The sequence below is a fragment of the Pan troglodytes genome, chromosome 16 (genome assembly GCF_028858775.2).
Source record: "Pan troglodytes isolate AG18354 chromosome 16, NHGRI_mPanTro3-v2.0_pri, whole genome shotgun sequence".
NCBI lineage: Eukaryota > Metazoa > Chordata > Mammalia > Primates > Hominidae > Pan > Pan troglodytes.
Genome location: NC_072414.2, coordinates 50,889,224 through 50,909,257, shown reverse-complemented (window position 1 = coordinate 50,909,257; position 20,034 = coordinate 50,889,224). Strand labels below are relative to the sequence as shown.

General features: G+C 38.9%; 1 protein-coding gene across 13 annotated transcripts in view; it reads left to right on the top strand.

Annotated features, from left to right (window-relative positions):
* SLTM (SAFB like transcription modulator) overlaps window positions 1-19,478 on the top strand; it is a 54,577-nt gene extending 35,099 nt beyond the window's left edge. For 9 of the 13 annotated variants that reach the window (XM_009429233.5, XM_009429231.5, XM_009429232.5 and 6 more), the window contains 13 exons: window positions 1,259-1,377; window positions 3,911-4,060; window positions 4,296-4,399; window positions 4,502-4,668; window positions 5,126-5,211; window positions 5,430-5,593; window positions 8,037-8,217; window positions 8,944-9,068; window positions 9,953-10,123; window positions 10,969-11,283; window positions 11,390-11,534; window positions 14,734-14,894; window positions 18,424-19,478. In XM_009429233.5, the coding sequence (XP_009427508.1) occupies window positions 1,259-1,377; window positions 3,911-4,060; window positions 4,296-4,399; window positions 4,502-4,668; window positions 5,126-5,211; window positions 5,430-5,593; window positions 8,037-8,217; window positions 8,944-9,068; window positions 9,953-10,123; window positions 10,969-11,283; window positions 11,390-11,534; window positions 14,734-14,894; window positions 18,424-18,532 (1,997 nt within the window). In that variant the 3' untranslated portion in view covers window positions 18,533-19,478. Of the gene's footprint in view, window positions 1-1,258; window positions 1,378-3,910; window positions 4,061-4,295; window positions 4,400-4,501; window positions 4,669-5,125; window positions 5,212-5,429; window positions 5,594-8,036; window positions 8,218-8,943; window positions 9,069-9,952; window positions 10,124-10,968; window positions 11,284-11,389; window positions 11,535-14,733; window positions 14,895-15,776; window positions 15,945-18,423 lie in introns of those variants that run through there. The other 4 variants (XM_063795083.1, XM_063795082.1, XM_054667598.2 and 1 more) reach the window with 2 other exon arrangements.
* Window positions 19,479-20,034: the final 556 nt, after the last annotated feature.

The window sequence follows — 20,034 nt, the reverse complement described above, 5'->3', positions numbered from 1 at the left end:
ACTATTTTATCTTTTGTTACTCATTTATAACTACTGTGTATCACCACAACCTTTTTCCTGTTCTGTCTTTAAATAATACTTGTGTGTATTTGTGGAGTCTAGTGTTCTTTTTTCTTTTTTTTAAATTCTTGTAAGTTTCAAAGTGCAATATTTAGTTGCTTTCTGATACTGAGAAATCTCTGGTTATCTCATGCCCATGAGCTGTAGTTTCATCTTGTACATGTGCTGTGTTTACTTGAAAAATACTTAATTTCTAGAAAAGGATTTTAAGGGAAAATAAAACATTCAGGTACTGCAAAGCTTTTAAATACCTCCTAAATGTGTAAAGGAGAATTGTATGCATCCTCCATAGTTTATTTTAAATCGTTAGAAATCATAAGGATGTGATTTAGGAATTGGTTGGTCTTGCTTAAAAGAATGTGAAATACAGAAATTGTTCCTTTTAATTGCTTGTATACTGTTTCTCTTAAAGTGAGTAAAAATTATTTTCCAAATAAAGTCAAGTGAATGAAAATTTCCCTTTTATTACAGCACATTTGAAGAAAAGGGTGACTGGCTAGGCCTGTATCCTAAGATATGGCCTCTATACGTATGAAGCCATAATTTATGTGTGACATAGTACATAAATGATTCATATAATCATTTACCTATTATAAAGGATTTTGAGACCTCTGATCTTAATCTTGTAGTTGTTTTGTTTTAGAAGATTGTTTCTTATTGAATCTAGAGTTATCCAGCTGCATATAATTCCCATTTTGTCTTACTTATTCTCTAATATGGAATGAAGGTGTACCAGTTGGTTCGTCTTTGTTATTAACCATATAAATTCTTGAAAAACGTATACCTTGCTCTGACTTTTTTCTTCTTCCATTTCAATTTCTAAGGATCTAAAGCCCACAGCAGATGTGGCAACTAAACAGTCTGTTCATTCCTAAATGACTGCTTCCTAGTTGTCTCTATTCAGTGCAGTGGTAGACTATAAATTATTAAAACGGAACAGCAAAAGTCTGAGACATGTAATTGATTTTTTTACCCTCTTCAACTTAGAACTCATACAATAGGACATGTACATACGTCCAGATTTTTTTCCCTCACTAGTCATGTTGTCTGTTTGATTTCAATAATAGTAAACTCATAGGATTTTGATATAGTAACGTCATACTATCAAAATTATAGTTTTGAAAGAATGTGGCCCTTATAGTTTTGTATAAAGATTCTGATCGAGATACTTAAACATCTGATATTAAATCTATTCTAGGAAGTACAAGTAGTACTAGTGGTAGCAGTGGAAGCTCAACTAAAAATATCTGGGTTAGTGGACTTTCATCTAATACCAAAGCTGCTGATTTGAAGAACCTCTTTGGCAAATATGGAAAGGTACATTCTTTTTACCTTTTTATCTGTCTTTCTGGTGTCTGCATTTGAAATGAGGATTGTATTCTAAATAGTATTACATGAATATCTTCTAATTTATTGTATCTCTTAGGACTGTTAATAGACATAATTATTGAGTTCTGTGGTAATGGTAGATGAGAGTTAGGGGATAAATAGCGTTTCATCATTTAATCTCTCTCTGAGCCTTGGGAATCTTTGTATTCCAAACTTTAAACCTATTTAAGCCAAGGACTAATCAGTTTATTCATCATGATACTTTGTAGCACGTAGCTTGGGATCTAGCATATTGCTGAGCCTGATTTGGACATCTTGAAAATACATTTATATTTAGACTATTATTAGGCAGTGGGATACATAATTCATGGGGGCCTGGGGAGAACCAGATATGATCCTTGTTACAGACTTCTAGTCCAGTAATGGAGAAAAATGTAAAACTGGCTATATATATAGGCATGAGAATGGTTTAAACTTATATAAAGTTATATATAAACATATCTCTACATTAAGTTTATATATAAACTTTTTTTTTCTTTTTGAGACACAGTCTCACTGTGTCACCCAGGCTGGGGTGTAGCAGCGTGATGTGGGCTCACTGCGACCTCTGCCTCCCAAGTTTAAATGATTCTCATGCCTCAGCCTACCTAGTAACTGGGATTACAGGCATGAGCAACTGCACTGGGCTAATTTTTGTGTTTTTAGTAGAGATGAGTTTTTCACTATGTTGGCCAGGCTGATCTCAAACTCCTGGCTTCAGGTGATCCACCAGTCTCAGCCTGCCAAAGTGCTGGGGTTACAGGTGTGAGCCGTTGCACCACGCCTATATATATAAACCTAATCAGAAGTTGTTATAAGTCTTGTGAAGGAAAAGTACACAGGTGTTAAAAAGGGGAGGCTTTCCTGTGGTTAGTTCATCAGGAAAAGTTTCTCTGGCAGTTAAGGGGAGACCTAAAGGAAGAGAAGGAGTAGTCAAAGAATACTCAATTAATAACAAATGCTTTGAATTGTGAGCTGCATCCCTGACGGCTTTCAATACTGTCTACTTACATTATAGTTTTTCATATACATCAAATAGTTAATGTACTCCAATGTAAGCTTTTTGAGGTCAGGGACCTTATTTAGTGTACTTCATGTGCACATGATAGGCTTTCAGATATTGAAATTACTGAATTAGTGACCATTATTGGTAAATAGCCATTAATATTACCAAAACCTGTCCTCTTGATTTTTGGAGGGTTTTTTCCCTGCTTCAATTAGTGAGTTGCCTGAGTGTAAAGGAGGTTCTTGTAGGTGTCAGAAATAGAACACTGAGAATTGTAGTCCCATGATAGGCTGTGTTATATTTTTTCTTCTGTTTTCAATAATGTATTGTTAGAGATGTGAAAACAATATTTTAATGTTGGTATTTATTAGTAGTAAAACTATATGAGGATACCATTTATTTGGTAAGAAGACCCGTGGAGTTAAAAATTAAATGGCTATGGAGCAAATCAGCCTTTCCTAGGGTTGAGGTAAAAGTTGATTTGTTCCAGCCACCCATACCATAAAACTCCTGATTTTCCTATTTACTTCATCCCAGCTTTATGTCTTTACTCCTCTTTGTTCAGCACCGAATCGTTCTCTCTCTTTTCTTCTCACTCATCCATCCCTGCTTTGTCTCTCTTAACTAACCATCTTACACAATTGCAATTATTTGTCATGTTCATATACGTTTTAAAAGCACATAGATTGAAAGTGTTGTCTTCCAAGCTTTAGGGTGCTTTTCGGGGGATGCATTTTTAAGTCTGCTTTTTTATATGTGATTGGTTCTTTACTCATTATAGAAAAGTGTTAACACTCATCAATAAAATACTAGAAACTTTCTCTAAAGACATTCAGGGTGGGCCTATGATAGGGATATTTTGGTTCAAATCCAATTTATTTGCTTTTATTAATTGTGCCATTACTTCATTGATGAGATTGTGTTTTGGCTACATATTTGAGGGGAGGAAATAAATATAAAAAGGTTAAATTGCTTTTTGGCACTTTAAATTGTTCCCCTGAATATTTACTAAGATGGGTAACGTAGATGGTGATCACAAGAATATGAAATAGGCTGGGTGCAGTGGCTCATGCCTGTAATCCCAGCACTGTGTGTGGGAGGCCGAGGTAGGCCGATCACCTGAGGTCAGGCCTTTGAGACCAGCGTGGCCAACATGGCAAAACCCTATCTGTACTAAAAATACAAAACTTAGCAGGGCATGGTGGTGCATGCCTGTAATCCCAGCTACTTGAGAGGCTGAAGGAGGGGAATTGCTTGAACCCAGAAGGCAGAGGTTGCAGTGAGCTGAGATCACACCACTGCACTCCAGCCTGGGTGACAGAGTGTGATTCCATCTCAAAAAAAAAAAAAAAATATGAGACAGAATAAGATACACCCTGAATTAATATATAGTTTCAGTTGTGAAGTTTCATGTATTTAGAAGTCTGTGTACTTGGAACGTTGTAAAACTCTCTAAAGTACAGTCTCATTTTATAGGTTCTGAGTGCAAAAGTAGTTACAAATGCTCGAAGTCCTGGGGCAAAATGCTACGGCATTGTAACTATGTCTTCAAGCACAGAGGTGTCCAGGTGTATTGCACATCTTCATCGCACTGAGCTGCATGGACAGCTGATTTCTGTTGAAAAAGTAAGCTTCCCTGTTTATCAAAGCAAGTCTAATTTGATGGCTAGTTCTCAACTCATAGCTGTTAACAGTAGCAGGGAGTAGAATTTGCAGTGATTTTTAATTTTTATGTATTTGTAGTTTTTACTCTCCTTATATTTTTCCTATCATTTCCAAATTTTCTGCCATTAGCACACTTCTTATAATCACAAAAATGTAACCATATGTACAAATTGTTTTTCTGGTTCGAACCTTTCAGGTAAAAGGTGATCCCTCTAAGAAAGAAATGAAGAAAGAAAATGATGAAAAGAGTAGTTCAAGAAGTTCTGGAGATAAAAAAAATACGAGTGATAGAAGTAGCAAGTAAGGATTTATTTTTATTTATTTATTTTGATAAGCAGATAGACTTTTTTGGTACATTATGAAGTACTCATTCTGTTTTTTTGTCTGGGGCGGTATGGTCAGGACACAAGCCTCTGTCAAAAAAGAAGAGAAAAGATCGTCTGAGAAATCTGAAAAAAAAGAAAGCAAGGATACTAAGAAAATAGAAGGTAAAGATGAGAAGAATGATAATGGAGCAAGTGGCCAAACATCAGAATCGATTAAAAAAAGTGAAGAAAAGAAGCGAATAAGTATGCTATACATCTTTTCAATCCCTTTCTAATGCATTCTACTACTTAATTTTTACAGTGGAAGGGAAAACCTGAAATTCTAATCCAGATGTAAGCTTTGTTGTTAGGTGTCATTGTGGTAGGAAAGGAGGTCTAGTAGGAGTAATTGTCTTCTTTTCTACTCTGGGGAAACAAACAAATGTATTCTTCCAGCTAAGCTCCTTTGCTATTCTGGGCTGACTTAAAATGGTCATTGATTAGTACTATTGAATTAGGATCTTTTGGTATCACTGAAAGTATTTATGTTAGCAGACTGAACTGTTTAAAAAACTCTTTACATTGACGTTCTTGTAGAATAAGTAGTTTTTTAATTTCATGTATTGGTGTGTGACTATCAGAATTTAGCATTTTTACATACATATTTTCTTTTTCAATGAAAAATTTTAGACATTTGTTTTATATAATTTTTTTCTCTTAGGTTCCAAGAGTCCAGGACATATGGTAATATTAGACCAAACTAAAGGAGATCATTGTAGACCATCAAGAAGAGGAAGATATGAGAAAGTAAGTCTCTGATCAGGATGGTTGTATACTACTTCAGCTGTTTACAAAAGAAGATAATTCTGTTTTTCCATAACCATCTTTGCATACTTGCATGCTAGCAAACCCAAGAAAAAGGAAATGTTACTAGTCATTTGAACTTTTTAAATGACCTGCTAAACTTGAAAAATAAAGCCCCAAAATATTTTAATTTCTAGTGTTCTTCTAATTTTTTTCTATAGATTCATGGAAGAAGTAAGGAAAAGGAGAGAGCTAGTCTAGATAAAAAAAGAGATAAAGACTACAGAAGGAAAGAGATCTTGCCTTTTGAAAAGATGAAGGAACAAAGGTTGAGAGAACATTTAGTTCGTTTTGAAAGGCTGCGACGAGCAATGGAACTTCGAAGGTAGGAAGAGAGTCTGTTTTATACCTGTCTTTAAATATAGGTAAATATTTAACACTAGTTGTAAGCCATATTTCTGGAAATTGTATTCCCACAGAAAACTGTTTGCCACCTTAAAGAAGTTACGGTAGCATCTAATGATTTCTTAAGTTTGCATAGCACTTTACAATTTACAAAGTGCTTTTCCATCTGTTATCTCCAACTCAACAGTTCTGTAAGGCTAGTTATGCCCATTATACAATTGAAAAAAATGGAGGCCCAGAGAGGCTAAATGACTCTTCCAATGGCCACATGGCTAACAAGTGGCAGAGTCGGGACTCAGACCCAAGTCTTCTGACTCCAAGTCCAATGCTCTTTCCTCAACACCAAAGCTGCTGCCATAAAAAACATGACTTTAAAGGAAAATTTTGAGATAAGATAGTTTCAAAGTAGCTACAGTGTTCAAATACTGTAATCTGAAATTTTAACAAATTTAGCAAAAATTTATTGTTTGCATTAGTGCCTAAGAGAAGGAAGATTTGCCCTGTGAGCCTAATGGTATTCGGATTATATCCCAAAGCAAGCATTCTCTTTAAAACAAACGGAAAATATAAACAAAGCAAGATGTTTCCATTTTTAGTGGCCATATCTCAACAGTTCACCACGAGTGTCAGTTTACTTTTGTATATCAATTTTTGGATGCCACTTAAAATAGTCTTGTGGGTGTGTTTTATAGTATATTATTTCAAATGTTAAGCTGTCTTGTCCAGGGGTTACTTATCATGGGATTTCATCCATTCATTCACGACAGCGTTAGGAACTACCAGAGATACTTTTAGCAACTTAGATTATTCTGTACAATAATTGACACACAACTTTACTAAAAGGAAGTAATCCTTGTAGCACATAGAACCCATTTTCTCTTTTTTAAGATGAAGTCCAAATGTGCCTAGCTTCCTGTGTATTTAGTTGACAACAGATTGAGAGGAGAGTGGGATTGAGGAGCAACTAGACCAGTGATTCTCAAACCCTATGTGACCAAAGTCCCTTTTATATTAAAAAAAGTTGCAATGCCTTTACTCTCCTGAAATGAAATTGATGTATAACATACTTAACCTATACTAACAATTTCAAAAAAAAAAATGTAATGGCTTAACTGTAATATAAAGGAGAAATAAAAGTAATTTATAATAAAAATATGTATTCCAGATATGAAGGTTTAGGCATGACTTAATGAAGTAGTCAGATGTTTGCATCCCTATTTAGACTCACTGAGAATGGGACAGCTTCAAATACAGACTGACGTTGTATGTCATTTAATATGTTGTGTTGGTTAGTAAATACCAGAAGTAGTGTTGACATTATGACATGATTTCTGAAATGGTGAGCAACTCTTGGTAAAAGTCTCAAGAAAGTATAATTTTCCTTCTATTTATATGGAGTTGCATTATTGGAAATTCTAGATTATATAAATCATATCAAAGCAAACAAACAGTATTTATTAAAAATGGGGTTGAGTTCTAGACTGACATATTATTTTTGCTTAAGGTGTTTGGTTGTTTTTAATGGTGTGCATGTCCGTTGTGGCATCTGAAAGGTATGAGAGGTGTTGGATGGTTCTTGTTGTGTACGACTATCCTCACTATTCCATGCATCAATAAGATACTTAGATTCCTTCATCCTCATACACTAAACACTAGTATCTGCCCCATGGTCATTGTGATAATTAAAAATATCCCGTTGATTTCTGTAGAAATAGTACTGACCCATTGAGAACCACTGGGTTACTAGAGAAAGACATGCTGATGACAGAAAAGGATGCTGACTACCTTACAGTAAGAAAATAACATGAAAAGTCTAATACAATAACAATTCAGTTCAGTGAACAATTGAACTACCTCTGACTCAGAAAAGCATGTTACCTGGAGCCATCTATTGTAGGATAGTAAACATTCCAAAATAGCCCTTAAGGACACCATTTTGTTATATGTAGTATTTGCTATTATTGATGTTCATTGTTATGATCCCAAATCATCAAAGTAAAGTATGTACTTGTTTAAGGAGATACAATAGAATATATAATAGGGATTAGAGCTTTTTCCATCAAAAACAAGTGTTGGAAGTTGTAGTTTTGTAAATTTACATATGCAGATTACATCCTTCTAAAATGTCAATTAATTAATGGACTATTATAGTGATTTTTATTTAAACAGGAATCATCTAAGAGGCAACTACTCTATATTATAAAATTTAGCTGCTCAGTTGACAGTCTTATTTATAAATAAGTGAAAATATTGGGATCTGTTTAAAGTTTTACTTTGAATTCTCTTTCCAATTACATTAAAACTACTTAGATTGAGTTGAAATTTAAAATTGCCAACCTCAAGGAAAAATTCAAATTCAAAGCTATTCTCTTTCACACAGTGCTAGCATAATTTAAGTATTTCTAAATACTGATTTTTGGTAGACGAAGAGAGATTGCAGAGAGAGAGCGTCGAGAGCGAGAACGCATTAGAATAATTCGTGAACGGGAAGAACGGGAACGCTTACAGAGAGAGAGAGAGCGCCTAGAAATTGAAAGGCAAAAACTAGAGAGAGAGAGAATGGAACGCGAACGCTTGGAAAGGGAACGCATTCGTATTGAACAGGTGCAGTCAGAAAATCTTTTCATCTTAAATAACTCACCTTTTTCAGACTCTGTGATTTTAGCCCTAAAACTTGCTTTACTTGTTGTAAAGCGTCTATAGAATGAGTTTAGCTAATGAGCTTTTAAGTGTCCCTGAAAGATAACAGTGAATTAGGTACTAGTTAAAAATACAATTAGTAGTGACTTTGTTCTAGATAACTGGTAATAATTCTAGCTCTGCAATATCATGGCAGCCTAATAGTCTGAGCATAGGACTATGAGTCCAGAGTAGTTGTAATCCAGGCTCTGTCACTATCCCAGTCTTAGAAAATAATAACGATTTCCTTACATATTATAGTGGGAATGATTTCCCAAGGCTGGAAGGAAATAATGCCTCTCTTTGCAGAATTGCACCTCAGGGTTTTAAGGCACTTAGTCTCCATGCATATTAAGAATGCTGTTTCTAATTCCCTTTAGGTGCTTTTGTTTTAGTCGAATGATTAAACTAAACTTGACCTTCCCAAATACTTGCCAACTTTTACCACCCAGTCCTTGTTATTTTTAATGTTGCAGAACAATAGCTACAGCCTAGATTATTGAAATCAAATTTAGGTGTCATAGGTTTGTGTTTTGCCTGGTCTTTGCTTATGATGGTTTCTTAGCAACAGGATTAAAACAAGGTTGCATGTATACTTATCTTATGTTTTCATTTTGCCTTGGTTGGTTCTTCATTCTGTGTTGTCTGAAGGAACGTCGTAAGGAAGCTGAACGGATTGCTCGAGAAAGAGAGGAACTCAGAAGGCAACAACAGCAGCTTCGTTATGAACAAGAAAAAAGGAATTCCTTGAAACGCCCACGTGATGTAGATCATAGGTAGTTACTCATTTTATTCCTTAACAGTTAACCTTGCTGTTTTATTCCCTTTAGGCTAAGACTAGAGAATTAGAAAGTACAGGCTCCCATCACTGGAATAAAAGTCATGATCAACAGGGATGGGAAGGATTACAGTACTGGGGTAGACCCAGTGCACTGGCAAGTGGGAACAGTCTGTGTTTCTTTCCCTGTCTACCTTTCTGATGCCAAATGTTTTTCATTATGACTGGAAATACATTGTCATAGTAGGCTTCAATAATAATTAAACAGATTTTGAACATTCTTAAAAAGGTAGTGCAGGTAGTATAGAAATGGAAGTCATAAACTTGAGATTGAAAGATAGATTCTATTGTGTGTTTGGATTCATACTTCATATAGATTTAAAAACATAAGTATGCCCATTTAATCTTCTTAACATAAATTCTATGAAACTGAGTTGATTGTGTAGAGAAATAGGTGGAATGAATGAACTGTGCTTCTGACTTACCACTCTAACGTTTCCAAAGTTAAGGATAACTGAAGAGGTTGTGTGAACTGGTTAGAATTTTATTATAAAGTGGTTTCAGGTATTTTATTTGTCTTTTCCATTTAATGGTATCATTTCTCCTGAATGCTAAATGTCTTTTCCATTTAATGGAAAAGACAGGCAGTTTTTCAACTATTTTCTCTCCTGTTAAATTCCTCTCACACTATTTGACTTTATGTAATTCAACAATTAAGTCTTTGCTAGTTTGTACTCCTGATGTGTTATGTCTTGAGTTTACTAGCCCTGTTATGTCCACAGTTCTAACATGTGGTATGTATGACTCCAAGTAAATGTCGTTTGATTACTGTAGAACTATGTAGAACTAATTTATGTAAATAAGCAAATATTTCTCTTCAAGGCGAGATGATCCTTACTGGAGCGAGAATAAAAAGTTGTCTCTAGATACAGATGCACGATTTGGCCATGGATCCGACTACTCTCGCCAACAGAACAGATTTAATGACTTTGATCACCGAGAGCGGGGCAGGTTTCCTGAGAGTTCAGCAGTACAGTCTTCATCTTTTGAAAGGTAGATATGTTGAAAATTGTTATATTTATTTTATGAGCCTTGCTAGTGATAACTCTGTTTCTCCAAAAATCTTAACTGGAAGTACCAGGTCAGAACTGAATGCTCAGAACAATTTACGTGGTTTTTGTTTCTGTTAATGGGAATGTGATTCAGTATTCCAAATTAATTAACTAGAACACCATTAAGCAGGTTGGCTTTATCTTCTTATCTTTATTTTATTTTAATTTTTTTTGAGACAGGGTCTCATTCTGATTCCCAGGCTAGAACGCAGTGGTGCAATCTTGGCATACTGTACCTCTGCCTCGTGGGTTCAAACGATTCTTGTGCCTCAGCCACCCAAGTAGCTGAGATTATAGACATGCACCACCACCATGCCCGGCTAATTTTTGTATTTTTAGTAGAGACGGGGTTTTCCCATGTTGGCCAGGCTGGTCTAGCACTTCTGACCTGAAGTGATCCACCCACCTCAGCCTTCCAAAGTGCTGAGATTACAGGCCTGAGCCACCACTCCCCGCCTCTTCTTATCTTTAAAACTGTGGAAGCACTGATTGCTTTGGATGTGCCTCAACTGTTAAGAACAGTAAAACATTCTTCAGCTTGGTAGTGACTTTTGAGTGTTCGGTATCGTTTCTCCTGAATGCTAAAAAAACCAACCTTTAGGCTAGACACTTAGTTCAGTTTAAAAGAAAATGAGTTGTAATAATCAATAACTAGCTTTTTTCCATGGCTTTGCCTTAAGTTCATTTTTTGGTTTCATTATTGTAGGTTATGCAGACAATGTTAAGAAGAATTAAGCACTCAAGTAAGCACTTCTTGGACCTATATTCTTTGTTTCTAATCAATAGGCGGGATCGCTTTGTTGGTCAAAGTGAGGGGAAAAAAGCACGACCTACTGCACGAAGGGAAGATCCAAGCTTCGAAAGATATCCCAAAAATTTCAGTGACTCCAGAAGAAATGAGCCTCCACCACCAAGAAATGAACTTAGAGAATCAGACAGGCGAGAAGTACGAGGGGAGCGAGACGAAAGGAGAACGGTGATTATTCATGACAGGCCTGATATCACTCATCCTAGACATCCTCGAGAGGCAGGGCCCAATCCTTCCAGACCCACCAGCTGGAAAAGTGAAGGAAGCATGTCCACTGACAAACGGGAAACAAGGTAGCTGTGTACTTTGTAATGCTTTCCTAGTGGTCTCATGCATTGGGGTTAAAAAAAGTTAAGATTACAGTTTTGATCATGTATGTTTTTATGTTTTGTTTAACAGAGTTGAAAGGCCAGAACGATCTGGGAGAGAAGTATCAGGGCACAGTGTGAGAGGCGCTCCCCCTGGGAATCGTAGCAGCGCTTCGGGGTACGGGAGCAGAGAGGGAGACAGAGGAGTCATCACAGACCGAGGAGGTGGATCACAGGTAAGTGCTGCGGGAGGCTTGCCGCGAGCCTGCACACATACATTTAGAGGATTCATGAGCTACTCTGGATATACAGTAGCATTTTGATGTGGCTTAGATTAGCTAAATTGGAATGATTCAGAGGCATTAATTTTTTATTTAAATTTTTAAAATCTGAATTTTTCTCATACTTTACTGTCAGTAGTTGACCATCAGTAGTCCAAAGAGTTAAGGTACTAGCCTTGAAATACTCCATTTCGATTAAACTTCCCAGTGAAATTTAAGAATTGTTAATTTGGTAAGTGAGCCTATCTAATGATAACTTTGGTTTTATTTCTTTTTAAGAAATTGAGGCTTTCTAACTGCATCTGAAAACTTTGGCCCCTACTTGTGTTTCCTTTTCAATAAAATATTCTTGGCCGGGCATGGTGGCTCATGCCAACACTTTGGGAGGTAATCCCAACACTGTGGGAGGCCGAGGTGGGCAGATCGCCTGAGCTCAGGAATTTCAGACTAGCCTGGGCAACATGGCGAAACCCCATCTCTACTAAAAATACAAAAATTAGCCGGGCGTGGTGGTGGGCGCCTGTAATCCCAGCTACTCTGGAGGCTGAGACAGGAGAATCACTTGAGCCCAAGAGTTGGAGGTTGCAGTGAGCCAAGATGGTGCCACTGCACTCCAGCCTGCCTGGGCTACAGAGCCAGACCCTGTCTGGAAAAAAAAAAAAAAAATATATATATATATATATATATACACACACACACACACACACACACACACACACACACACACATTCTTCTTTTTCTCCTGCTTCATTTAAGTAGCTTAAAGTGTAAAATTGAAATAGAACTTTTGTCTATTTTTTGTCTTCTTATCCTAAAGGTAGATGAGTGTAATGTTACATATTTTTAACACTTTATTGTTAAAGTGTTAAACTTTTATTGTGACACTTTATTGACTTGAATATTTTGTAAGTTAATGAGCTGGACAGAGGAAAGTGTCTTTATCTTTTAGAGACCGAAATGAACAAAAACCTTTTGCCTCATTTAAAAGTATTCTTCTACTGATGAAATACTGGCGTGTGGGTTGATAGTAGCACAGTTAGGACATACTTTCATAAATTATATACCAAAAAGAATTGTGCAGTGTGTGTGTCTCCATTATATGCTGGTGTTTGTTTTGTATTTTAATACACTGTGTGTGTGTGTGTTGTTGGTTTTTTTTGTTTTGTTTTGTTTGTTTTTTGAGATGGAGTCTTACTCTGTCAAACAGGCTGACATGCAGTGGCGCGATCTCGGCTCACGGCAACCTCAGCCTCCCGATTAGCTGGGACTACAGATGTGCGCCACCACGCCTGGCTAATTTTTGTATTTTTAGTAGAGGCAGGGTTTCACCATGTTGGTCAGGCTGGTTTCAAACTTCCGACCATCCACCTCTGTCTCCCAAAGTGCTGGAATTACAAGCATGAACCATGACGCCCACCTCCTAAAAAGAATTTTTAAGACTGAGTCTATAATCCAAATAAGTCTGCCTTGTTTATAGTAAAATTTAAGAAAGTATCAAAGACTAGCCCTCCGCATTCAGAGGTCCTTTTAGAAAATGTGTCCTGAGGAGGAGATCTTGTATCCTCCCTTGAAAATTTTCTTTTTCATAATGTTAGTCTGTAAATTGTTCTGCCAGTATTATATCTAAGCCTCTTTGTGGGTACCTTCTGCTTTCTTTCCTGTAAGCTAAGTATCACAATGCTTGCTTTCTCTTTCCGTAGATCTCTAGTTTTACAGTTTCTGTTTCTTTGTGTTCGCTACTCTGTTTTCCATAGTTATGGATGTAGCACCTTGTAAGTGCCATAGCACTAAGTAGTACAATGTAAAATAAGTTCACAACTCCTGTTTGCTGTGCTGTCTGCATGTTGTCCTGATAGGCTGATCATAGGCCCTGCCGTGCCTTGTCTTAAGGTTTTGATCTCTGGCTGTGCCTTCTTACAGTCAATATAAGATCCAAGTATTTGAAATAATCAAGGGTCAAAAAGCCCTTGGGTGCTAGAAAATACAGAAATACAAATTAATGGCCAGGCCTGGTGGCTCGTGGCTGTAAACCTAGCACTTTTGGAGGCCAAGGCGGGAGGATTACTTGAGGCCAAGGGTTCGAGACGAGCTTGGACAATATAGTGAGACCCCCATCTCCATAGGAAAATTAAAATTAAAGATGGGCATGGTGGTGTGCACCCTGTAGTCCCAGCTAGGCAGGAGGCTGAAGCAGGAGAATTGCTTGAGCCCCAGGAGTTCAAAGTTGCAGTGAGTTACGGTAGCAACACTGTACTCCAACCTGGGCAACAGTGTGATCATGTCTCCAAAAAAAAAAATTATTTTTTAAAAAAAGGAATTGGCCGGGTGTGGTGGCTCACACCTGTAATCCCAGCACTTTGGGAGGCCGAGGCGGGCAGATCATGAAGTCAAGAGATCAAGACCGTCCTGGCCAACATGGTGAAACCCCGTCTCCACTAAAAATACAAAAATTAGCTGGGCGTGCTGGTGCATACCTGTAGTCCCAGCTACTTGGGAGGCCGAGGCAGGAGAATCGCTTGAATCCGGGGGGCGGAGGTTGCAGTGAGCCGAGATCGCGCCACTGCATTCCAGCCTGGCAACAGAGCGAGACTCTGTCTCAAAAAACAAAACAACAACAACAAAAGTATTGAATCATTTCCTCCATACCCTTCCCTGAGGCCTGAGTAGCTTCTCACTACAAAATAGATATAAACTCTTTTCATATGCTGCTGCACTACTCATCCTTTTATCTTCTCAGACATCTTATTAATTTGCTTCTGACATTAAAAGCACACCAATATAAGTTGGTATGAGACCAAGACTGAGGGTATTGTGACTTCTCCTTTTTTTTTTTTTTTTTTTGAGATGGGGTTTCACTCTTGTTGCCCAAGCTGGAGTGCAATGGCGCAATCTCAGCTCACTGCAACCTCTGCCTCCCGGGTTCAAGTGATTCTCCTGCCCCAGCCTCCTGAGTAGCTGGGATTATAGGTGTGGGGTACCATGCCTGACAGATTTTTTGTATTTTTAGTAGAAACGGGGTTGCACCATGTTAGCCAGGCTGGTCTCGAACTCCTGACCTCAGGTGATCCGCCTGCCTCAGCCTCCCAAAGTGCTGAGATTATAGGTATGAGCCACTGCGCCCGGCCAAGTGACTTTTCATATGCTATTCTTTTAGCACTATCCTGAGGAGCGACATGTGGTTGAACGCCATGGACGGGACACAAGCGGACCAAGGAAAGAGTGGCATGGTCCACCCTCTCAAGGGCCTAGCTATCATGATACGAGGCGAATGGGTGACGGCCGGGCAGGAGCAGGCATGATAACCCAGCATTCAAGGTAAATAACTAACCAGTTTAGACTTTTTCTGCCAGCACACAACCAACACTTTATCCTTTCCATAAAAGTCATTATAGTTTCTGAGAGACTGAATTGCAACTAGTGAAAACCCTAGGTCTGCCCGAACATTTCCCTGTATCAACCCGTAGTCTCCAAAAGAGTGTTTGCAGAACAGCTGATATTAATGTGTTAGTTTGTATTCTTCCTTTTAAATGAATTCAGTGACGTTCTGGCAAGTTGATCTAGATATGGGTATGTACGTATGGCAGGATCCAGTAAACAATGAATTCTTTTGTTTTGTTTTGTTTTTTGTTTTTTGAGATGGAGTCTCACTCTGTCGCCCATGCTGGACTGCAGTGGCGAGATCTTGGCTCACTGCAACCTCCGCCTCCTGGGTTCAAGCAATTCTCTCATCTCAGCCTCCCAAGTAGCTGGGATTACAGGCATGCGCCACCATGCCCAGCTAATTTTTATATTTTTAGTAGAGACGGGGTTTCACCATGTTGCCCAGGCAGGTCTCGAACTCCTGACCTCAGGGGATCCGCCTGCCTTGGCCTCCCAAAGTGCTGAGATTACAGGCGGGAGCCACTGCACTCAGTCTAGATAATGAATCTTAACCTCACATTGGAACCATCATCTTGTTCTCTACCTAGCATTCCTCAAATTCTTAGGAAGAAAATACTGAAAGTGTGTTCTGTTTCCTCCCTTTTAAAATAACTCTTGGGAAGGCTTTTAGACATTTAACACAAAATCTGTTCATACGTTAAGAGGCGAGCTTTACTTTCTCTTCACACTGAGGTCGGATGTGGCCCTTCAGCCAGCAGGTCTTCAGCTTCCCCATCTCTTTCATGTCCTCCTTTCTTTCCCATTCCTCTTTCTTAGGAGAGTTATTGGCTTGACTCAGTGACCCAGGTCACTACTATTCCATGGTCACTTCTACCATCAAACTTCAGTAAGTGTGCTACTTCTGCCTGCACAAGCTCAACATTCATTGTATCTGGTTTGTAAAGGTCACCGATGACTTTTCTCTTGATAAATATAGATTCTCTTATTTTCATGGTTATCAGACTCCTTGGTGGTTAAACACTGTTTCACACGGTCACTTATCTTTATTTTGAGGGAGTCTGTTTTCTAGGGCACCATCATTTTCTTTCTGCCTTTGCAGGCTCTTTCCCATGGCTAAGCTTTAGACACTGCTGTTTCCTTTCAGCTTCATGTTGCCACTGCCACGTAAGTGCTTTGCTTTTTCCATGAATTCAAGGTCACAGTCAAACTCATTCCTCTCCTTTTTCAAACCTTTGTGTCCCTTTTGTTGCCTCCAGTTTCTTTTAATTTGATAGTGCCACCACCCATTTCATTCACCCTGACTGGAAATACGGGGCTTGTCCTTACCTTTCTTCATTCCTAGTATAAATTTCTAAGTGTGGTTCTTTTTTTTTTTTTTTTTTTTTCTGAGACAGAGTCTTGCTCTGTCCAGGCTGGAGTGTAGTGGTGCAGTCTCGGCTCGCTGCAACCTCTGCCTCCTGGGTTCAAGTGAATAGCTGGGAATACAGGCGTGCACCACCACGCCCAGCTAATTTTTGTATTTTTAGCAAATGGGGTTTCACCATGTTGGCCAGGCTGGTCTTGAACTCCTGACCTTGTGATCTGCCCACCTCAGCCTTCTAAAGTGCTAGGATTACAGGCATGAGCCACTGCGCCCGGCCGTGTGGCTCTATTTTTTTTTAAATGTTTCTCAGGCTGGGCACAGTGGCTCATGCCTGTAATCCCAGTACTTTGGGAGGCCAAGGTAGGTAGATCACTTGAACTGAGGAGTTTGAGACCAGCCTGGGCAACATGGTAAAACCCTGTCTCTACAAAAAGAAAGTTTATCATAGCTATCCCTTATTCCTCATTTTAGCTTCTATCTGATCTTCCCAATTATTGTGTTCCATTACCCCATTTGTAAATTGAACTGTTGAAACTCCCATTTTATTATACCATTTATTGCTCTAAAACCACAACAAGCAGCTGCTCCAGGTCACAGGATTGAGCCCAGATTCCTCAGCCTGGCCCTTATAATCTAGTTTTATTCTGCCTGAACCATTTCACTGTAGATTTTTTTTTTTTCCAAGACGAAATATCTGTCCCCCAAGCTGGAGTGCAGTGGCACTATCTCAGCTCACTGCATCCTCCGCCTCCTGGGTTCAGGTGATTCTCCTTCCTCGGCCTCCCAAGTAACTGGGACAACAGTGTGTGCCACCATGTTCAGCTGATTTTTTTGTATTTTTAGTAGAGATGGAGGTTTCACTTTGTTGGCCAGGCTGGTCTCAAACTCCTGTTCCTCAGGTGATCCTCCAGCTTCAGCCTCCCGAAGTGCTGGTATTATAGGTGTGAACCACCACACCCGGCCTTCACTGTAGATTTTTATCTCCTGGTTTGTTAAAGTTTTTTTTTTTTGAGATGGAGTCTCGCTGTGACACCCAGGCTGGGGTGCATTGGCATGATCTCAGCTCACTGCAACCTCTGCCTCCCGGGTTCAAGCAATTCTCCTTGATCTGCCCGCCTCGGCCTCCCAAAGTGCTGGGATTACAGGCGTGAGCCACTGCGCCCGGCCTGTTAAAGGTTTTTTGTCGGGGGAGGGGGTCTGCTTTTTTGTGTTACTAACATCTGCTCTGTTGCATTACACATAAAGATTCCAGAAATATTCTTAAATGACTTCTATAATTTAGTTCACAAGCTTTAGCAAACAACAGAATCACCTGGAGGACTTGTTAAAACACAGGTTGGCCGGGCGTGGTGGCTCCTGCCTGTAATTTCAGTACTTTGGGAGGCCAAGGCTGGCAGATCTTTTGAGCCCAGGAGTTCAAGACCAGCCTGGCCAACATGGCGCAACCCTGTCTCTAAGAAAAATAAAAAAATTAGCTGAGCATGGCGGCACTTGCCTGTAGTCCTAGCTACTCTGGTGGCTGGCTGAAGTGGGAGAATCACCTGAGCCCAGGAAGTCAAGGCTGCTGCAGTGAGCCATGAATATGCCACTGCACTCCAGCCTTGGTGAAGTGAGTGAGGCCCTGTCTAAAAATATATATATTTAAAAGAACAAACAAAGAAAAGAAAAGCACAGGTTGCTGGGAGTCCCACCCTCAGTTTCTTTCTCAGTGGTCTGAGATGGGGGTGAGAATTTGCATTTCTAACAGGCACCCAGCTGGTGCTGCTGCTGCTGGTTTGGGGTCCACACTTAAGAGATCTGCTGCTGTAGTCCACGTGCAGATCCGCAACTGGCTTCTGAAGTAATGGGGCTTCAAAGTGAGATTGCCCAAGTTCAAATGTCTGCTTCACCATTTTATTAGCTCTGTGACCTTCGAAGAGTTCCTCAACCTCCAGATCTGTTTCTTCAGTAAAGTGGGGTTAGCAATGGTTCAGACCTCACGGGACTGTTGAAAAGAGTAAATGATTTATTTTGGATAAAGTACCAAGAACAGTGCCTGGTATTTGCAGTGATGATTTGTTCTTTGTTCTCTGATGTTTTCTTCTTTTAAACCTTTTTCAGTAACGCATCCCCAATTAATAGAATTGTACAAATCAGTGGCAATTCCATGCCAAGAGGAAGTGGCTCCGGATTTAAGCCATTTAAGGGTGGACCTCCGCGACGATTCTGAAAATGAGCTCTCTGCCAAGGTTTTAAGATAATTTATTGAAATCTCCTGTAAACTTTACTTGACTACTTATGAAGAGGACCTCTGACTTGCTTGAGAGTTCTGTCAGACTTTTCTTTTTAAAAATTTAACATGATTGCTTTTCTCAATTTTGGAGAAGATGTTTAAATAGTTCTGTTGTAACTTTTAATAGTTTTGTGTATCATTCAACTTTTTTTCTTGCAGCACCGAGGCACATTTGAAAAGATGGAAATTGAAGTCGTTTTGTTTAATGCTGTGTGAATATAAAGAGTAGTTTGCAGCTGTGTGGTAGTGGTTTAATTTGCAGCCTTAGCTCTGTGGTGTCTGGCTCTAGAGTTACTTCTTTTTACCAAGCATTTTCAGCCTCCATTTTGAAGGCTGTCTACACTTAAGAAGTCTTAGCTGTCTAATTTTTAGAGAATAAGATTGTTCATTGCATTTCTGAGTATTATGTAACCTATTTTTGCAGAAGGTACTGTTACATTAAGTGCATCTGTGTATCCTGGTTTAAAAAAATGTAATCTTTTTTGAAATAAACCTTCATATTCTGTATAGTTGCTAAAGTGTTGAGAACCTTTTTAATTGTAAAATGAGAACCAATTTTCAGTTTAGTGTAGCAGCACACTTGTTCAGGTTTGCATGGTATGAAACCAAATAGATTCATGAAACCTTGGCCATGAGGTTTGTTTCACAAGGTTCTTAGACCGAGTTGTGCAGGTAAGTGCACTTTTAGGTAATCTGCACTGTTTGATGGATAAATTCCATCTCTGGGAATTGTGTGGGTATTAATGTTTCCATGTTCCCAACTATGTTGAGAAGTGGAAAAAAACCCAGGTTCTAGATGGGTGAATCAGTTGGGTTTTGTAAATACTTGTATGTGGGGAAGACATTGTTGTCTTTTTGTGAAAATAAAAATCCACACCTGGAAGTGTATGTGTCTTTGTTTTCAGCGTTTTAGGTGTTAGTCGTCCAGTTCTTTCTGTAGTTCAGCCCAAGGTGACTGACTAGATATAGAGCTATAAAGGCAGTCTTTTGGTCTTTGTTCTTCAGAAATAAATCTAGCTTAGACTCTTCACTTCAGTAGCTGGGCAGCACATGCTGTTCACATGTTAGAGGCTTAACCACTAATCCTATGGCTTTTTTAAAGGCATCTCTTTTAGGAAAGCCCTTCAAGGTAAATGCTGCTCTTTCAAAAAAGCTTCCCACATCCCTTTATATAAATCAGTGAAGAAAAATCCAAATGGTCTAGATTTTGGTAAATTCAGCACTCTCTATGCTCAATACGGTCATGCCCATGAGATGGCTCACACTTCTGAGTGCCATGGGCAACCAAGGTTCTGTGGTCTCTGGTCCTTTGGGGAACTTCTCTGGATTTCTTACCTTTTCTGCCATTCCCAGTCCTACAGCTGTGGGAGCAGGTTGGGTGTCTGCATTGGTGTAGGGGAGGTCTACCTCATTTTTGATCACTACGTGTTGTAGAGTGG